The 21,597-nt window shown below is 35.7% G+C and overlaps 1 protein-coding gene and 1 long non-coding RNA gene across 3 annotated transcripts in view; one reads left to right on the top strand and one right to left on the bottom strand.

The window, feature by feature from the left end:
- Nucleotides 1–21,597, top strand: part of LOC138332983 (uncharacterized) — a 323,160-nt gene that overhangs the window by 24,334 nt on the left and 277,229 nt on the right. The gene's annotated exons all lie outside the window — the stretch shown is intronic.
- LOC138332970 (uncharacterized) lies at nucleotides 698–16,063 on the bottom strand. 2 transcript variants are annotated; one of them, XM_069281049.1, is made up of 4 exons: nucleotides 15,828–16,063; nucleotides 11,885–12,118; nucleotides 1,949–2,041; nucleotides 698–1,090 (listed from the first exon to the last, which is right to left on the bottom strand). In XM_069281049.1, exons 2-4 carry the CDS (start codon nucleotides 11,963–11,965, stop codon nucleotides 929–931), a joined length of 336 nt encoding a protein of 111 aa, XP_069137150.1. In that variant the 5' UTR covers nucleotides 11,966–12,118; nucleotides 15,828–16,063; the 3' UTR covers nucleotides 698–928. The 2 variants fall into 2 exon arrangements, with proteins under 2 accessions (XP_069137150.1, XP_069137149.1); XM_069281048.1 differs by lacking the exons at nucleotides 11,885–12,118; nucleotides 15,828–16,063 and adding an exon at nucleotides 10,173–10,492.

Here is a 21,597-nt window from a genome sequence, read left to right on the forward strand (position 1 = left end):
TCTGAAATAATCCTGTTATGGTCCCAACCAAGTGTTCTTACTCATTTTGAATTTCAAGGATGGGTGGAAGAGTCACCATCTTGAAAAACATTTTGTTTACATCTTTTCCGATTTTACTGGTGCCAGGATTGTCCAATGACCATTAACTAAGGGCCATTCAATTTTTGGGCAGTTGCCAGGTACTGACCTCTGGTCGGCGATTTCATTCCACCTTTGACCCTGGCATGTACATAAATGACCCTTGCTGTTAAATAAGACATAAAACTAATCAAATCAAATAATTTTTTTGCAATGTTTTGGAACAGGTCAACTGCGAGTGTACATGTAGAAAGTAGTTGTTAGAATGTTAAAGATAAATGTGTGCTGTGTTTGTGCTAGGGTATATGGGCAGGGTAATGTGAGTATTGTTAGGGCCAGGGACAAAAAAAAACAACCTATAGACTACTTTCTGTACACTTCAGTTGAGTCAAAATTATAACATTGAACACAAGTACTGATTGTAATTTGAACCATTACATACACACTGTATGTACCTCAAATAACACCAAAATAACCTTTAAAACCTTAACTACTAGTTTTTGTCTTTTTTTTCAGCGACGTATAAATATCGACCAATTAGAGGCCTCCGTATATCACCATGGCGGCCGATCTATCTGGTAACATAGACATACTGGGGGGGGGGGGGGGGGGGGGGGGGGGGGGGGGGGGGGGGGCGGCCTGTCAAGTTTCTGGATAATCGCTCAAAACCTTTTCAGATATAATGTATACCTCAAACAACCTCATAGTCGTATTACTGCATGTCTTATTAAGAGACTACATTTTTGGGTGAGGGATTGGGGTTGGGACAATTATTGAGGGGTTACCACATCCTCAAGCAACATCAGTCCATGGACTTTACAAGGATATTACAATACATTTGATTTTGACATCACATGATGTAATCCTTGTGCCAGGCTGGTGCCCTCCTCACACGGCCAGACCTTCGGACAGACGCAGGGGCCGGAGCGGGTGGTGTAGCTGGCTCCTCGACATCTGCAAGGCTAGGGCTATCCTCCCCTCTGCAGTCAAACGAAGCGGTGAAGTACACAACCTGTAGGAAGACAAGCTACATTTCAGTAAACAAACAAAGACGCATAATGCACAATATCGGTAGACATAGAAGTGAGAATCTGGCCTAAACAATGATCTGATATGTTTATGTGCACATGGTTAACTCATATCACTAATATATATATGATTATTAAGATTCTTGAATATGTTAATATAATAATTTTTATTTATTTGCATAGCCCATTGTATAACAATACATACATTTTGTGATCCAGAGTTCAGAATATCCCTATTCTTCATGTATCCATACAGTACATGCTATATGAAAGGGTATGGTTTCTATATCATACCTTGATTGACATTACTTTTACAGTACATATCAATACTATGACATTTTCGAAAACCACGAAGTCAAATAAATTCTCCAAACATGAAAATTGTATTATATTTTAAACATGAATCCAAATGATTGCCTACTTGACAATAATATCAGATTGGTGTCAAATCAATGTAATTAAAATACAAATCCTGTTACATCGATAGCTTAGAGAAAATTCACTTCCCAGATTCTGGAAGCAGCAATTTGACTGGACAATTCGAATGGTTACCAGAACGTGACCCCTAATGCGATGTTCCCAGATCCTTATTAAATGGAGTGATACATGTAATAAAGATATGCATTTTAATTGTATTGGTCTGAAATTGGAGTTCCAATTATACACAGAAAACTGTATATGGTATATGTATATGTACGTACCCAGCCTGACTATACGCTTTAAAGATGATATCATTATATGTCTAGAAGTCTTTCAAGCTACAATATTACAGCTGAGAGAAAATATTTTCACGGTAGAAAATAACATATTCTACACTTTAGAGTTAAAATGTAACATCTTACCACGGCCTCCGACAGAGACAGACGCTGGCCAGCCGCAATAGCAAGCGATGTTGCTACTCGGCTCACCAGGCTAAAGCCGCGGAAGGACACAGCCTACAAGAACAAGAGTGACAGAAGTTCAGTAAACAAATAAAGACACACAATATTCTGCAGATTTTTTAGTACGCTGAACAGATTGATCAGATATGTTCGTATGGATAAGATTAATTGATATCAATTACATAAGTGGATAGAGACGTTGGGGATAATCTACCCTATGATCATATTTTAGATGTGTACCAGAGGGTGGAATATCCCCATCATTCATATACACAGATAAAAGAGTTGTATAATCCTTCATTTCCATGATCAAATTGTTTTCAAATTAACTTCACGCTGAGAGATTACTTGAGATGAAGTCACATGATTCAGCTTTAAGAGTATCATAAGGAAAAAAGAGCATTGGGATATATAACCATATGGGAGTTTTTTTTTTGGGTGGGTGTAATCTCTCAGCGTGAGGATGATTTGAAAAAATTTAGATCAAACTTCATGTCTTTGTTTAATCTGTCAATTTTTTCAAATTAACCACGCTGAGAGATCCCACGAGATTTTAGAGTCAATGCATTTTGTTTTTTAACAACAATGCAAACATTTTTAAGATTCATCTGATTTTAGTATGTGAAATGTATCCAATAAAATCTAGATAGTTGTTACAAGTAATGCAGAAGTTTACAGTTAACAACACAAACAAGTACTTTCCTGGCTCCAACCTGCTGCTTCCATTATGTTCTGAACACCTTTACTAGAAGCTGTACTTAGTGGTAACTGGTTAATTGATTTGAAACAATAGGCCCATGGGCCTTAACGGTCACCTGATTTCGGATACAGAATGAAACAAGAACATATAAACACTATATAAATGCCAATCAGGCCCTTGAAGTCAGTCAATGATTATATCAATTTGACCGTTTAATCTTTAAAGAGTATTTGATTCCATTACACCTGTTACATTTCCTATAAAAACTGAGCAAACAAAACTCATAAATGTGTGTTCCCTTTAATAGGTAAACTTAAGTAAATTTGGCCACCAGGGAAAAATCTTGAGACCCCAGGGCCACAAATATGGTAGAGGGCCTTGAGACCATTATCATATGGAGAATTTAGTTCCATCATATCTTTGAATTCAGAAGTTTTTTTTTTTAATTTTAGCCATTTTGACCTTTTGGCCCCACCCCTCTGACCACTGGGTGTCAGCCAGGGACCTATATGGATGTGATGTTACAAGTAAAACATTATCTCAGGCTAGTAATTCTAATAAAGTTTAACTCATTTCTTATGAAAATTGAGCAAATAATACTCTTAAATGTATTATCCCTATATAAAATATAGTAAATTTGACCCCTCCCCTAGGGGAAATCTGAGACACAGGGTCTTGAAATTCACAATTTTTGTAGATGACCTTGACACCTTGGAGACTTTCAAATATATGAAGGGTATTTGATTGTACATCTGCAAGTTGGGAAGGTGATTTTTGAAATTTTAACCATTTTCACTCTTTTTGGCCCCAACCCTCTAGCCCCTGGGGGTTAGCTATGGTGAATATACAGCTAGATGGATATGATGTTAATACTATCTCAGGCTAATAATTCTGAACAATTTTGACTCATTTCATGTGAAATTGAGCAAATAATGTTCATAAATGTGTTTTTCCTATATAAACTATAGTAAATTTGACCTCCTCCCCAGGGCCAAGAAGAAATTTTTTTGAAATTTTAGTCAATTTTACCCCATTTGGCCCCTCCCACAGCCCATGGGGGTGGGGGGAGGGGTGGGAGTTATATAATTTACCATTTTGATTGACCTTGTGCCTTAGCCGAAGGTTTGTGCAAAAGTTTTGGAGAAGACAAAATTTTAAGACGCAAGACAACAGACAAAAGGCGATATAAAAGTCACTTTGAGAATTCGTTTCTGGTGACCTAAAAAAAGTAGTTTTAACTTATAACTCGATCAACAGACCACTGGGTATGAGCCAAAAATTATACAAACTGTGTTCCCTTCCCCCAAGGATAATTCTGGCCAAATTTGGTTTGTATCCATGCAGAACTCAATGACTAGTAGCGATTTAAAGGATTTAAAGGATATTGTCTACATATATACTTGTAGCTCCCATTCATTTGTGTAGTATGTATGATTTTTTTTGTTTCTTTTTTGTTTTTGTTTTTTATTTTCTCTGTCTTTATGGCTGCTGAGTAAAGTGAATCTGGGTTACCTCCCCTTACCAATATTATTATTACTATTAGCTGTTCATAAATCAATCAAAATACACGTACAAGTACTTACTTTTTTTCTTCTTTTTCTTTTATAAAGATTCTAATGGCCTCTAATTTGCCTACTGGGCCCCACTCTTTCTGCTGGAGAAGGTCAAAGCCAAAATTAATACAAATTCTGTTACCCAAAGAATGTTTCTGGGCCAAATTTGGTTACAATCAATGCAGAACTCTAGGATAAGTAGAGATTTAAAGGATTTACCTTTATTTCAAATATTGCGCCCCGCCCCTCCTGCCCCAAGGGGGGTCTGAGCCAAAATTTATACAAGTTCTGTTCCCCTTCCAAAAAGGATGCCTGTGGCCAAATTTGGTTACAATCCATGCTGAACTATAGGACAAGTTGCGATTTAAAGGATTTACCTTAATTTCCCCTATTGGGGATCCCAGGGGGGTCAGAGCCAAAATTTATACAAGTTCTGTTCCCCTTCCGCAAAGGATGTTTCTGGCCAAATTTGGTTACAATCCATGCAAAACTCTAGGACAAGTAACGATTTATAGGATTAACCTTTATTTCCCCTACTGGGCCACGCCCCTCCTGACCCCAGGGGGGTCAGTGCCAAAATTTATACAAGTTCTGTTCCCCTTCCTCAAAGCATGTTTGTGGCCAAATTTGGTTACAATCCATGCAGAACTATAGGACAAGTAGCGATTTAAAGGATTTACCTCAATTTCCCCTATTGAGCCCCGCCCCAAGGAAAGTCAGAGCAAAAATTTATACAAACTCTGTTCCCCTTCCCCAAAGAATATTTGTTGCCAAATTTGGTTACAATCCATGTAGAACTCTGGGACAAGTAGCGATTTATAGGATTTACCTCTATTTCCCCTATTGGGCCCAGCCCCTCCTGCCCCCAGGGGGTCAGAGCCAAAATTTATGCAAACTCTGTTCCCTTTTCCCCCAAAGTCGCATGTGGCCAAATTTGGTTACAATCTATGCAGAACTCGAGGACAAGTAGCGATTTAAAGGAAATGTTGATGGACAGGCGGACGGACAGACGCCACGCCATGACATAAACTCACCAGCCCTTTGGGCCAGGTGAGCTAATAATGAATTTAGAAAAAATAGTAACACTCAATCAAATATGTCTGATTTTATTTTCATACATTAAGATTATGTTATATGTGGAGACTTTAACATGATATTTGATCCTAAACTAGATTGTGATAACTATAATAAGAACATAAACAACCTCAGTACAAGAAAAAATGTTTTGGAATATAAAGACACTTTTGGACTAGTAGACACATTTAGAGAAAAGAACCCTGATACTAAAAGATATACTTGGCATAGACAAAATCCACCCAAACAGGCCAGATTAGATTATATACTGATTTCAGATTGCCTTTTACCAAGTCTCACTTCTTCAATAATTGAACCAGGTTATCGTTCAGATCATACTTTGTCAATAATTAACTTGTCATTTAATAACTTCAAACGTGGAAAAGGTCTATGGAAATTTAATAATTCTCTCTTATTTGATAATGAATTTTTAAACCTTATTAAATCTACAATAGAAATATCAAATCACAGTATGCAGTACCCATATATAATATTGATAATATAAAAGATATATCGTCAGATCTTATAGTATTTACAATAAATTACCAACTTTTTTTAGAAACTCTAATGATGGAAATTCGGGGTAAAACTATATCCTACTCAAGTCATATAAAAAAAAAAGCTAACGAAAGGGAAAAAACTTTAATTAATGAAATTAGGGCATTGGAAAAAACAGGGCCAAATAATGCATCAGTAGACAAGTTATAAGATAAAAAGAAGGAATTAGAAGAAATTAGAAAGCAAAAAATAAATGGCAGCATGATAAGATCTAGAGCAAAATGGATAAGGGAGGGAGAAAAACCAACTAAATATTTCTGTAACTTGGAATCTCGCAACTACACCAGTAAAATTATTCCATACATAACTAAAGAGGACGGAATGGTAATCTCTGATAAAAAAAAATTCTTGATGAATCTGAAAATTACTATAAAAACTTATATAAAGAAAACACCACACTAAATAATGTTAATCTTGAACAACTGCTAGGATCTTTTACTGTTTCTAAATTATCTGAGCAAGAATCTTTAAATATTGAAGGACCCCTTACTCTAAATGAATTAAAGAATACACTGCTAAAAATGAAATATGATAAAAGTCCTGGCTCAGACGGTTTTACAGTGGAATTTTTTAAAATATTTTGGAAGCAATTAGGACCATTTGTTTAAGATCACTAAATTACAGTTTTAGCACACAGAACTTTCAATAACCCAAAAACCAAGGAATAATTAAATGCATTCCAAAAGGCAATAAACCTTGTGATGAATTAAGTAATTGGAGGCCGATAACACTTTTAAATAATGTATATAAATTAGCATCAGGTGCAATTGCAGAACGATTCAAAAAAGTAATCAGTAAATTAAATAGCAATAATCAAACTGGATTTATCCCTGGAAGATATATAGGCGAAAACACAAGGTTAATATATGATGTTATGCAGTACACAGAGGAAAATAATATACCTGGACTTCTACTCCTAATTGACTTTGAAAAAGCTTTCAACTCGGTATCCTGGAACTTTATTGATAAAACTCTCAAGTACTTTAATTTCGGTCCAACAATAATCAAATGGATAAAACTATTTAGAAAGAATATACAGTCAGCAGTAAATATTGAGGGGAAATCTATTCCATATAGAGCGTGGCTGTCGTCAAGGTGACTCCGTCTCTTCATATATCTTTATTTTATGTGCAGAAATTTTATCCATATTACTAAGAAATAATGGAAATATTAAAGGTATACTTATACATGAAGATGAAATTCTATTATCACAATTTGCGGATGACACGTCTTATTTTAGATGGCTCTGAAAAATCTTTAGATCAAACTCTCAAATCACTAAATTTCTATGCTAATATATCTGGTTTAAAAATTAATTTCTCCAAGACCCAGGTAATTTGGATTGGCAGTATGAAATACAGTAATAATATGTTTAATGCTAATCTTAACTTGAAATGGGGAACCACCCACTTTAATCTATTGGGAATTGAATATGATGTAGATCTTAGCAGAATAATCCAATTGAATTTCGACAAAAAGCTTGCAAAATTAAAATCACTACTTTCAATTTGGAACAAAAGAATACTAACACCAATTGGCAAAATAGCTGTTATAAAAACTTTACTAATATCCCAGTTCAACCATTTATTTATATCGCTTCCTAATCCTGATAATTTGTATATTAAACAAATTAATAGTCTGTGCTTTGATTTTTTATGGAATGGTAAACCAGATCAAATTAAAAGAGATGTAATTATTAAAAAATATGAGTAAGGGGGGCTTAAAATGATTCATCTAAAATCTTTTATAACTGCTCTAAAAGTTTCTTGGATTAGACGAATTTATTGTAAAGTAGGAAACTGGGATACTATTTTAAGATCTCTATTTGACAAACAAAAATTAGCAAATACTGGAATTGAACACTTAAAAAAAACAGTCTAAAAATTGCAAAAAAAATGTTTTGGAGAGATGTTCTAGAGGCTTGGTGTATGACTTTAAGTGCAAGTAATATTTACAAAACAAATATTTCAGAAAACCCTATTTGGTTTAATAGTGAAATCAAAATAAATCATAAAGTTATTTTCAAGAAGTTATGGTATGAAAAGGGTGTACTTTTTATCTATAACATGTTGAAAGCAGACAAATCTATATATAGTCTAGAAGAATTTGGTGAAAAGTACAATATTCAGACCAATTTTCTAGAATATCAAGGAATAAAAAACGCCATTAACATTGTCATAGGAAACAATCAACAAAATTTTAACTTTGAAAAACAAGCCTTTATAGCTCTTCCCAACATACCAATAAATCTCAAATTAATTTTAAATTGTAAAAAAGGTGTTCAAAATATATATACTGTTCTTATTAACAAGAGATCCCAGAGGGATCTTGGCGCCCACCAAAGAATGATCTATGTCTGATAACAGAAAGAGGGATCTTTTCCCTGCTTTTCAAACTTTTACTACATGCTATATATGAAACTTGAGAAAGATCCTTTCAGTACTTTCTGAGATATGTAACAGTAATAAACTTCAATTATTAAAATCAAAGATGGCTACTAGTCGATCATCTTGCTGACCAATAAGTCCGAAAATGCACTAGACCCCTTCAGGAACCTGCACATGAAATTTGAGAAAGATCCCTTCAATACTTTCTGAGAAATAGCGGTAACAAACTTTAACTATCAAAATCCAAGATGGCCGTCGGTCGGCTATCTTGTTGACCGATCGCTCCCAAAATGCGATATGCACAACTAGGGTTCAAGGGGAACATGCATATGAAATTTGATAGAGATCCCTTCAGTACTTTCTGAGAAATAGCGTTAACAAACTTTAACTATCAAAATCCAAGATGGCCGTCGGTCAGCTATCTTGTTGACCGATCGCTCCCAAAATGCAATATGCACAACTAGGGTTCAAGGGGAACATGCATATGAAATTTGAGAGAGATCCCTTCAGTACTTTCTGAGACGGACGGACCACGGACCACGGACGAAAGGCGATTTGAATAGCCCACCATATCTGATGATGGTGGGCTAAAAACGAAGTTATACCTATTGCACAAAATAAATGGAATCAAGATTTTGAAATTGATCGAGATGAATAGGGAAATATTTATAAACACCCTTTTAATGCTACTACTAGCTCCAAACTTCAATGGTTGCAATTCCGAATTAATCACAGAATACTAACTACAAAATCATTTTTATAAAAAATTGCTAAATTAAACAACAATCGATGTACTTTTTGTAACACATATCCAGAAACAATCACTCATATATTACAAAATTGGTTAAATATATAAATAGTAACATTTTAATAAAAGTTCTTGAAATGTCTCTGACCTAGGTTTATCCCCTTTTTCTGTCTTGTCCTTGATGTACTTTCTCTGATTTATCAAGAGTTGTCTCCCTTATTCACTTTGTCACTTCATTGTAGGAAGGGAAACAACTCCCGATTGGTAGTCAATGTGTGCAGTCAATATGTGTGTACTGTGTAATGTTTAATAGGATAATTGTAAGTACAACTAAATATTTGATTTTGAATAATTTTCATAAGTGACATTTATTATATTTGTCTTTCATGTATCTCTTGTCAATGTTGTCTTGTGTATATTATTTGAAAAAATGAATAAAAAATAAATTCAAAAAAAAGATTATGTTTATTTATTATGTATAGGAAGGCTAGTTAAGTTATTACTCTATCATATATTCTTGCCAAATTTTTGAAATTCTCATGGGGGTAATTTTGCATGTTAAAACTTTTAACCTCAATAAAGTCTTAGCTTAGTAACCCTGTATGAAGAAATTAAAGGTTCATGTTTCCATATTTTGATGTGGTCTTTCTGATGGTATAGTGAGATTTTTGACATTTTGATATGAAAGAATTTGGACTTGTTAAAATGGGGGTTCAAAATCAGGAGTCGCAACCCTCCAAAATAGGGAGCGTTTGCAATTATGCTCAGTGAGTCTATATTTCAATAGTGTAATTGAATTCTCTGTTGTTAATTACTTTAATAAAATTAAATGATTTAATGAGATAAGCATTTATCTTCATAATATAAACACTATCTTATAAGATTTAATAATTAACATATCAAATGCTGATGAGTCCAATTTGCATGTACTTTTATTTTATTGATAGATATTTAAACCAGGGACTCTCCCTTATAATCTCTGTTTAAACACATAGTTCTACACAAATACAAAATATCTCATCATAACATTTGAAATATATTTTGATTGATATACATTTAATCTTGATTTATTCATTGTATTGTCATTTTGGGTAATTTACTTAAAGCATAACCTATATAAATTGAAATCAAGCAAAAATTAAAAGTTATAAATGTAAAAGATTACCTTAAAGCAATGATACAAATGGAGTGACATATATAAATCAAGGGACACTTCCATCATGTAACAGAACAAGTCTCTGCTTTGTTTTTGCATGCATTTGGTTCAACAAGCTTGCCCTCTCGACAGTCATGTATAAAGCTTACACATGTACAAAAAAAGTTTTTTTAGCAAGAATGAATAGATTAACTTCAAATCAAAAGTCTTGGTTGATGTTCTTCAGCTTCATGGCAGACTGTGAGACACTAGATACAGCAGTTCCTGTCAGCTTCCATTTTAGGTAAACATGTTTTGCTTAATTTGCATATTACAGATTTATCTGCCACTGCCCTTGAGACAAAAATCCAGTGCGAGTTATTCCCCTTAAAGTCAGATCTAAGAAAAGTTTGATTTATGAATGTATTCGTTTACTACGCATAGTAACGTGTACTATAAACAGTTTGTACATGTATATCTAAATTAAATCCACCGTGTGTATTTATTTTTCAACATTGTTTTCGGGAGATGTGGCGTCTGTAGAGGTACTAGGCTACAGACCGGAAAATTACTAAAAGATGGGAAAGTTTTTTTTTCTGTTTTACACTTATGACCTTCATAAAATGTTCAGGTAATTCATTTGATAACTTGATGTAGCCCTTCATCCAAACATGCTCCCAATCACAGGGACCTGGCACGATTTTTTTTGAAACTAACAGTATACATGGTATGAACTCCGCGGTCTAGAAAAACTGACCTATTTTTTTTAAAACCGTGATTATTTTAATAAATTGGTTCTATACAACATTGACGGATATCTTACATTAAAGAGAAATAATTTATCTTTCCATTGAGTGCTTGATGAACAAAATTGGCCAAGTATTGACGAAGTTATGACTTGATGAATTGGGAAATTTACGTCAAATATGCTAGGTAGACATTTCCCTGTCCGGTCGAAATGTCGTCTCGGCTCTAATGGGTACCTCAAAAACCAAGCCAAAATCACAAAATCTACGCTTGTGGTGGTAAACAGTACCCATAACTGTGTTAATCCACAATCTCCTTTGGAGGTGTCATGACCCGTACTTTGTAAAAACTTCATTTAAACATCGTGTAGCTCTGTTACTTAAACCGTCACCGCCATGTTCATTTGTTTTTCGGAACGCTTCTAAAGTTTACTCACAAGCACAACACTACATAATTTGCATAATGTAGTCACGATATGTAAATTCGAGGAGCGTTCCGAGAAAAAAAAAAGTTCATACCTTTGATACTATAATATATATATGTATACTATTGGTTAAAAATTTTCGTGCCAGGTCCCTGTGCTCCCAATTCATCTGATTAAATCGTCTGTCCATGGCCTCGTTTTCTAAGTATTAAATTCAGGGATTTTAACCTCAGAAAGATATTTTTATCAACATCAGTCCTGAAAAAATCTTTCTTTAAAAAAATCTTTGTATGCGTGTTTATGCAGAGAGCAACAAGACAACTTTGAACTTAGAATGGATCTAGATTTAGACCCCTAAAATGGCCACTTATCGTTAAAGAACGTTTTTTTTTTAAAAATAGTTTAAGGACACTCATTTTTACTATGTATAACTATGTATCTAACTTGTAAATATTAATTAACATGTTGATTGGAGAAAGCTTTGAAAGTTGTAAGAACTTGTGGCTAATCCCATGATTTTCTTATTCAGACAATAATTTTAAGACTAGGAACAAAAACTTAGATTACATACCTTGCCACGGACGATAGCATTGCCGATGCTATGGAACATCAGTTCCATGGCGACGAAGAGAGCGGTGAAAGACTCCATCATGATGATTCTTGGATCGATGCAAAATGCGTGTGTATGGTTGAGAGTATCTCGGAGAAATGGGCAGAGATTTGAATGGAAATTCGAAATGTGAACCAATAATAGTCTTCGTTTTCTGTCATGTGACCAGTCTAAGCGTGCAAGGGCACATACCGTCTGTGAACAGAAATCATACCACCACTTCACGCCTACCTACATTTGTATCACTTGTATCCAAATCTAAATAAAATAGGACACACATCCTCGACATTCCAGGGGATACTATCACAGTCGTTTTAATATGTATTAACGACAATCTACATGTAGTAACTCCTGGAGTATCGAGGATGGAGGGCACTAAGATGTAACTATAACTTAAACAAACGATTATTTAGATTATCATTAAATACGGGGCTCTTGGAGTCCACATAAGTTACTTTCTGATTTCTATTATTTTGCTTATGTTTTAATTAATATGACTTGAGCTAGGTTTACTCAATGAATTATGCATGCGTCTGTGATAGAGAAAAAATGTCTATATATATATAGAGCCAAACGCCTGTGATTGTACATACATGTGTATGCAACACTAAATAAAGTTTCATGTATCTTGTAACTAATAGCGATTTGATTCAGTTCAATTTATTTTTCTCTTAGCTGTGCCTTCAAACATCAAAGTTAATTATATATCTTTATAATGTACATGGTATAGAGAAACACAGACAGGTTGGGGACACTCGAGCTCCCATACATGTATATGCGGGATAGTCCTGCATTTGAGCAACAGTCCTGTATTTGAGGGATAATTTTGTTACAAAAATGCACGATTCTGTCAAGGATTTATCTCATATACGTCCTTTATTCTGTGAAATCAAAATTGAATAAGTTGTTTATAAACTTGTATTTGTATATAGACAAATAGAAGGGTACACGTGTAGAGATCGTAAGTGATCGGAAGCCCTGGATTATCGAGGGTGATAGGAGGACAAATTGTACAACCTTTTATACAGAACTTTGATAAGTTTTGTTATGTAAATAATAATTATAATATTTGAGGGATGAAATAATTGATTGATTATTGATTGCAATGGAAAGTTCCACTTGATCCAATAGGAAGGTTGATATAATATCTGATCGAATCTTGCAATAAGTTTACCATGCCGCTAACTGGCAGCTAAAGTTTAGTCAACATTTCAAGATATAAACTACGAGAACGGCTTCAGTATATCTAAGTTAAAAGATTTGTGTGCATGTTAGGTGTAATGTGTTTCAAGGAGCAATTTATGTTGATTAATCCATATACAGCCTCGTGTAGCTACCATAGACGCTGGTACTCCTGTACATAGACTCTGGTACCCGTACACTCATATAGACTCTGGTACTCCTGTACATAGATTCCAGTACTCCCGTACATAGACTCCCGTACATAGACTCCCGATATAGACTCCTGTACATAGACTCTGTTAATCCCATACATAGACTCTATTAATCCCGTACATAGACTCTGGTACTCCCGTACATAGACTCCCGATATACACTCCCGTACATAGACTCCCGATATACACTCCCGCCACTCCCGTACATAGACTCTGTTACTACCGTACATATAATCCCGTACATAGACTCCCGATATACACTCCCGCCACTCCAGCACGTAGACTCTGGTACTCCCGTACATAGACTCTGTTAATCCCGTACATAGACTCTGGTACTTCCGTACATAGACTCCCGATATACACTCCCGCCACTCCTGCACATAGACTCTGTTAATCCCGTACATAGACTCTGGTACTTCCGTACATAGACTCCCGATATACACTCCCGCCACTCCCGTACATAGACTCTGTTACTCCTGTACATAGACTCTGGTACTCCCGTACATATAATCCCGTACATAGACTCTGGTACTCCCGTACATAGACTCCCGATATAGACTCCCGTATATAGACTCCCGATATACTCTCCCGCCACTCCCGTACATAGACTCTGGTACTCCCGTACATATAATCCCGTACATTGACTCTGGTGGCGTAGGAATTAGAAGATGAAACGTAATGCCCCCCCCCCTCCCCGGCGCCCAACGCCCACATGAAGAGATTAATTCAACACATAACCTATACACATCTATAGACAGTAACAGAAAGTTGATGAATACGGAAATTGTGGTGTTTGGGGGTCCCCCCCGGGAAAAAATATCACGATTTAGAATGGCTGAGATGAGTTTTACTATATGTATTTTAATGATTTTGCGAGCGCCGAATGCTCGAGATATTGCTGAGTTTGGGGGGTTCGGGGATTTTTCCGAGTTTTACGATTAATTTGATGATTTTAAAGCGTTCTTAACATGGTCAAAAAGGGCAAAAAGACATATTTGCCCCCCCCCCCCCCCCCCGCTTCCTACGCCCCTGTGTACTCCCTTACATAGGTTCTGGTACTCACGTGTATCCACATCATTTTCATGCTCATTTTAGAATTAATACTGATTATGTTGGCCTAGAACGAATATACGTACCCGGCCAACTATATATCTTTCGGCCTGTGGCCGGATACGGAATGGTGCCTATGTGTCCTACTGCAGCAGTCCTCTCGGAAAATCACTCGGGCACAATTTTCGATACTTTTTTGTAGTTTTCAAACTATTTTGTTGTTATACCTGCATTTATATATTAATTTTGTCCAAAACAAACATAACTACCATTCTTAATATCTACCGTCCCGCTCACAAGACGTGAAAATCACAATTTGTAAACTTGCCGTATAAATTCCCTTCAGAAAGACCTTCATATGTATATGTAAAAAATAATGTCTCGCTGAGAATTTGATATGTCACACGGTTCAGTTTCATTGCCTAGTAGGTAAAAGATATAAAACAAGTATAATAAAACGCTTTTACACATTTCAATTGTTATGTATGACACTAAATACATGTAGTTATGAGATAAGGGAGATAACTCCTATAGCTTTATTATCAATACATCCTATAAAGGTCCATATCTAGGTTATAGAACTTGCTAGAATATTATCATGTATAAACAAATATGTTTGTAAACATGTTGATTAAAGTAGAGATCTAGAATGATCTATTTCCAGAAAGTTCTGTGTGTTTATTTGTTTACTGTTTTTAGTTAGATATTTCTAGAAGTAGAAGGTTCTCCAATATTCTTGAACTAGGGTTTAGCTATATATACTCCAACTGTCCAAAGCTAATCAGAACTGTAATGAGAACTGTAATGAGACCTGTAATTAGACATATCAAGAATTGTACAGCGCCATATAAGATTCTATTGGGAGAGCTATTGTGACTTTATCTGTGGATTATTACAACACTTTGTGTGGATTTATTCATATTGCCTGGAACTTTACAAATTATCTGTGGACATTCATTTTCCTTGTGGATTTGTGATTATTGTTAATTTGAAACCTGGAAGGATCAAGGATTATACCAGGACATTCACATACAGATAAGTAACACTTTAAATCATCGTATTACTCTTGTACCACCACCAATTACTTTAGATATTGTAAACCATCTCTGTATAATATTGTATATATAATTAAATTGTGTTTTGAATTTAGCTGCTGGTTTCTCATTTCTGTTGTTCGTTCATGTAACACAATAATGGTTTGCATAATCATTGCTTTGCTCCATTAGCAGTAATAGGCGCCAATTGTAGCTCTATTTAGACGTCAACATTATCTGTCCAAAAGTCTTTTGAGCTACAATATTGCGGCTAATGTTGGCCATCATTATCGTTTAGGTAACTCCGTCGAATACAACCCAGAATGAAGTATATCGAACTAGTGATCATATGATTTATGGTCTGACTCTACCAATAAATTAAATGTACATAAATATGTATAGAATAATATATCCAAAACCACATACCTGGGTGCTTGTACACAAACTCCTGATCCCAGCCACCACTCGTAAACCTACAGCATTACAACGCACAACGAGCACGGGTTACTTACCTGTTTGGAGCACGTGCGCGAGTCCGTGCATAGATATATGAGATATAGTACATAACCGAGACCACAGGGGCTTGGTACATCGCAAGAATAAATAGAAACGAGGGTTAATCACACTGGTACATGTTTTAGCCTGGGCTGTCGCATCAAAACCGGGCGCTTGTTTTTCAAACTCGGGGCTTGGAATATTGACTAAAATGTTCTCTTCCATTTACTTATGTCAATCTCATGGATTCGACTTTTAATAAATCTGAATCAGTACACTGAAATCTAGGGCGACTTTTTGTTACATTGAGCATTTCAAACATCTCGATCATTTCAGTTGTTTCCACTGTATCGTGGCTAAATATCGCTAGATTCCGTCTTTGGCCTCTGCTCGCCAAAGGGTTTATTATGTTAAACTTTATTGTAATACTTGTTTTCTTTCTATATTATTTACAGTTGATTTTATATCATCTAACGGCGTTTATTTTATGTTTGATAAAGGGACAGACAATATACAAGGTCAGAATTACTACCTTGTTCCGCAGTCTTTTCTAGCAATACACTAAATTTAGGATCTTATCTCTTTCTTCTTCCTAACGTCTCCCATGACACCACCTCACTTTCAGTCTTTAGTTGAGCGCTCGCCCCTGTGAGGAAGCTCTGGGTTCTGTCTCATGCAAGACCTGGCCGAGACACACCATAGTTTTTAAAAGTGGTAGTTTCTACTCCTGCTTAATGCTCATCATTATGATACAGGGATTGGGACGACTGTTTCGCTTCTTGTCAGTATAATGTGACCGGGTGGGTAGCTACTGTTGTAGAGGAAAAGACCAAAACACGAACCTCGCACACATACACGCAACACATCTAATACATGAGAGGCCGTCCTTACATGACCCTGGCTGTTAATAGGACGTTAAAGATGCTCCACCGCCGACAGAGCACAAATGATACTCATCATTTGAACATTAATTGGTGTTTAATCGTGTACATTTATGTCTAATTAACAAAAAAAAATGTATTTTACTTTCAGTGCATGCACAAACAGTACTTTATTCCATATAGGACATAGTGCCACAGATTTTTTTCGGGATGCAATTAATTATTTTTAATATTTTTAACTTGAAGTAAAATTAGAAGCTCAAACTTTTCAATGGTGGTAATAGTGTAAAGTAAGTAACTTTTGTAACTGAAGAAAAATGCTAAATCGTCTGCTCCTGTTTTTGATAGTGAAAAAATACCATTTGTCAGCGGTGGAGCATCTTTAATTAATCAAACAAACAAATAACCACTCACTTACCTGATTTTGTGCTAAAATGCTAAGTACGGTCACGCTAAAACTTAAAACCTAAGTCAGTTTCAATCAGCACATATATTATTGTGCAAACATGTACATGTATGGTGCTAAAGAATTGTCCGATGACACGAGAGCAAAACATGTATCCTAGTATTTTTAACTTCAGGTAAACAATGGTATTATACAATATAATGTTGTTACCTGTTCCTTGAATTTGGCGATTTGTAATTGCCATGTAAATCTAGTAACGAAAAAAGTAGTTCATATTTAAAGAACGGAAACAACGTGCAGTTTTTAATGACATATACATGTACCATATTACCTATATTATCACAAATCATTGTCTTTTACGGCTTCATTTTCCTCACGACTAACACCAATGTTCACACATACATAAGATAAGATAATATTAAGATAAGATTTATTCTGGTTCAGGACAATCATGAGTCCTCTATACCAGACTCGTAGATACATATTACATAAGTCATAAATGCATTTATAATCTGTCCACATCATACAAAATTGTGATATTATGATATTGTTGCTTCGTAATTGAAAAAATGTTCCTGATTCTTCCAGTGATTATCCAACTTATTCTTATACGAATTTACATTAATTGCTGATACAACATGTTCTGGCAGTTCATTCCAAATATTTACAGTTCTTAATAAATAGTTCTTTCGTATGTCCTCTAGTACTATTGCGGTCTGATGCATCTTTCCAAAGTAATATGGCATTGAAACATTCTTTATCGTAGAAATGACTTGTTATCTTATATAGTTCGATCATATCTCCCCTGATTCTCCTGAAGGCTAGCGTTGGTAAATTTAGTTTCTTCAACCTGTCTTGGTAGGTCATGTTTTCATTTCTGGGAGACATCTAGTTTCTCTTCTTTGAACACACTCTATTTTTTCAATATGTATTTTAGATGTGTACCCACACAGGCCTGGCATAATCGAGCTGGTATCTTACTAAAACATTTGTATACGGGGGAATAAATACACTTCTTTATCCATAAACTGGACAAGTTCTTCTGAGGAAGTGCGAACATAGAAATTTGCTTTCTTAACTTTTTCTGATATGTGTTTCATCAAAAGTTAATTCCGAGTCTATAGTTACTCCATTATGTCATTTTACATGGATGGTTGTCTGCATGTTGTTTCCGTATTGAGATGATATAAATTGTTCAGTCTTCATTGTGGTTCACTGCCATCGTCTTCTCTGCCTATCCTCATTTTAGCAGCCAGGTGTCCGCTCCCCACATTACACAAATGTCAAGGTCCTCTTCTGATGATCTAGGCTTTCTTGATTACTTTCAATTATTCGAAATATCTTAGTATCATCAGCAAATAAGAACATATCCGAGTCTACTGTTTCAGGGAGGTCATTCACGTTAATAAGAAACATTAAAGGGCCTAGTACAGAACCTTGTGGAACTCCTGATGTTACGTTGGTCCATTCGGAATCTACGCCGTTTACCGATCCTTTTTCCTGTCGACTTATTAAGAATGACGAAATCCTAGAGATTATTTGATTGGCAAAAATTATAAGAATGTAGTTTGTTGATTAATCTGTTATGAGGAACCGTATCGAAAGCCTTCTGGTAATCCATATAAATACAATCTATTACGTGTCCTTTATCCATAGCTTCAGTCCATTTATCGAGTACTTCAAGTAGCTGTAAATATGTTGATCGCCCTGATATAAAACCATATTGCTTATCCGAGAAGTAGTTATTTATCCTCATGAATTTAGTTATATGTTCTCTTATGATGGATTCTAGAACTTTACATCTATTACATTGTTTCACGCACAAAATAAGGAAAAATCAATCAAGCGAGCGCCCGTGGTTTGGCAAAAAGCGAGAGCCCCTGTGTTTGACGCCTTATTATGAACGCGAAAACTTCACTGAGTAAGTTGATCAACAGCCTGATACAAGTATTTATCTCTTATACATTCCAAGAATTTAGAACTGGCATCGTCCTTTGAATTTCAGTTTATATCAGGAAAATCAAAATCATCGGTTATTGCTATGTGCGAGAAAGATTTATTACACGCATTTGACAACAACTTGTTCAGATCCTAGACTCATTCCCCTTCTAGCATAGTATTATCGAGGGTGATAGGAGGACAAATTGTACAACCTTTTATACAGAACTTTGATCAGTTTTGTTATGTAAATAATAATTATAATATTTGAGGGATGAAATAATTGATTGATTATTGATTGCAATGGAAAGTTCCACTTGATCCAATAGAGGAAGGTTGATATAATATCTGATCGAATCTTGCAATAAAAAAATATAAGTTTACCATGCCGCTAACTGGCAGCTAAAGTTAAGTCAACATTTCAAGATATAAACTACGAGAACGGCTTCAGTATATCTAAGTTAAAAGATTTGTGTGCATGTTAGGTGTAATGTGTTTCAAGGAGCAATTTATGTTGATTAATCCATATACTGCCTCGTGTAGCTACCATAGACGCTGGTACTCCCGTACATAGACTCCGGTACTCCCGTACATAGACTCTGGTACTCCCGTATATAGACTCTGGTACTCCTGTACATAGATTCCAGTACTCCCGTACATAGACTCCCGTACATAGACTCCCGATATAGACTCCTGTACATAGACTCTGTTAATCCCATACATAGACTCTATTAATCCCGTACATAGACTCTGGTACTCCCGTACATAGACTCCCGATATACACTCCCGTACATAGACTCCCGATATACACTCCCGCCACTCCCGTACATAGACTCTGTTACTACCGTACATATAATCCCGTACATAGACTCCCGATATACACTCCCGCCACTCCAGCACGTAGACTCTGGTACTTTCCCGTACATAGACTCTGTTAATCCCGTACATAGACTCTGGTACTTCCGTACATAGACTCCCGATATACACTCCCGCCACTCCTGCACATAGACTCTGTTAATCCCGTACATAGACTCTGGTACTTCCGTACATAGACTCCCGATATACACTCCCGACCGTACATAGACTCTGTACTCCGTACATAGACTCTGTACATACTCCCGTACATAGACTCTGGGTACTACCCGATATAGACTCCGATATAACTCCCGTACATAGACTCTGGTACTCCCGTACATATAATCCCGTACATTGACTCTGGTGGCGTAGGAATTAGAAGATGAAACGTAGATGCCCCCCCCCCCCCCGGCGCCCCGCCCACATGAAGAGATTAATTAACACATAACCTATACACATCTATAGACAGTAACAGAAAGTTGATGAATACGGAAATTGTGGTGTTTGGGGGTCCCCCCCGGGAAAAAAATATCACGATTTAGAATGGCTGAGATGAGTTTTACTATATGTATTTTAATGATTTTGCGAGCGCCGAATGCTCGAGATATTGCTGAGTTTGGGGGGTTCGGGGATTTTTCCGAGTTTTACGATTAATTTGATGATTTTAAAGCGTTCTTAACATGGTCAAAAAGGGCAAAAAAGACATATTTGCCCCCCCCCCCCCCCCGCTTCCTACGCCCCTGTGTACTCCCTTACATAGGTTCTGGTACTCACGTGTATCCACATCATTTTCATGCTCATTTTAGAATTAATACTGATTATGTTGGCCTAGAACGAATATACGTACCCGGCCAACTATATATCTTTCGGCCTGTGGCCGGATACGGAATGGTGCCTATGTGTCCTACTGCAGCAGTCCTCTCGGAAAATCACTCGGGCACAATTTTCGATACTTTTTTGTAGTTTTCAAACTATTTTTTGTTGTTATACCTGCATTTATATATTAATTTTGTCCAAAACAAACATAAATACCATTCTTAATATCTACCGTCCCGCTCACAAGACGTGAAAATCACAATTTGTAGACTTGCCGTATAAATTCCCTTCAGAAAGACCTTCATATGTATATGTAAAAAATAATGTCTCGCTGAGAATTTGATATGTCACACGGTTCAGTTTCATTGCCTAGTAGGTAAAAGATATAAAACAAGTATAATAAAACGCTTTTACACATTTCAATTGTTTATGTATGACACTAAATACATGTAGTTATGAGATAAGGGAGATAACTCCTATAGCTTTATTATCAATACATCCTATAAAGGTCATATCTAGGTTATAGAACTTGCTAGAATATTATCATGTATAAACAAATATGTTTGTAAACATGTTGATTAAAGTAGAGATCTAGAATGATCTATTTCCAGAAAGTTCTGTGTGTTTATTTGTTTACTGTTTTTAGTTAGATATTTCTAGAAGTAGAAGGTTCTCCAATATTCTTGAACTAGGGTTTAGCTATATATACTCCAACTGTCCAAAACTAATTAGAACTGTAATGAGAACTGTAATGAGACCTGTAATAAGACATATCAAGAATTGTACAGCGCCATATAAGATTCTA

The sequence above is a fragment of the Argopecten irradians genome, chromosome 10, assembly GCF_041381155.1.
Source record: "Argopecten irradians isolate NY chromosome 10, Ai_NY, whole genome shotgun sequence".
NCBI lineage: Eukaryota > Metazoa > Mollusca > Bivalvia > Pectinida > Pectinidae > Argopecten > Argopecten irradians.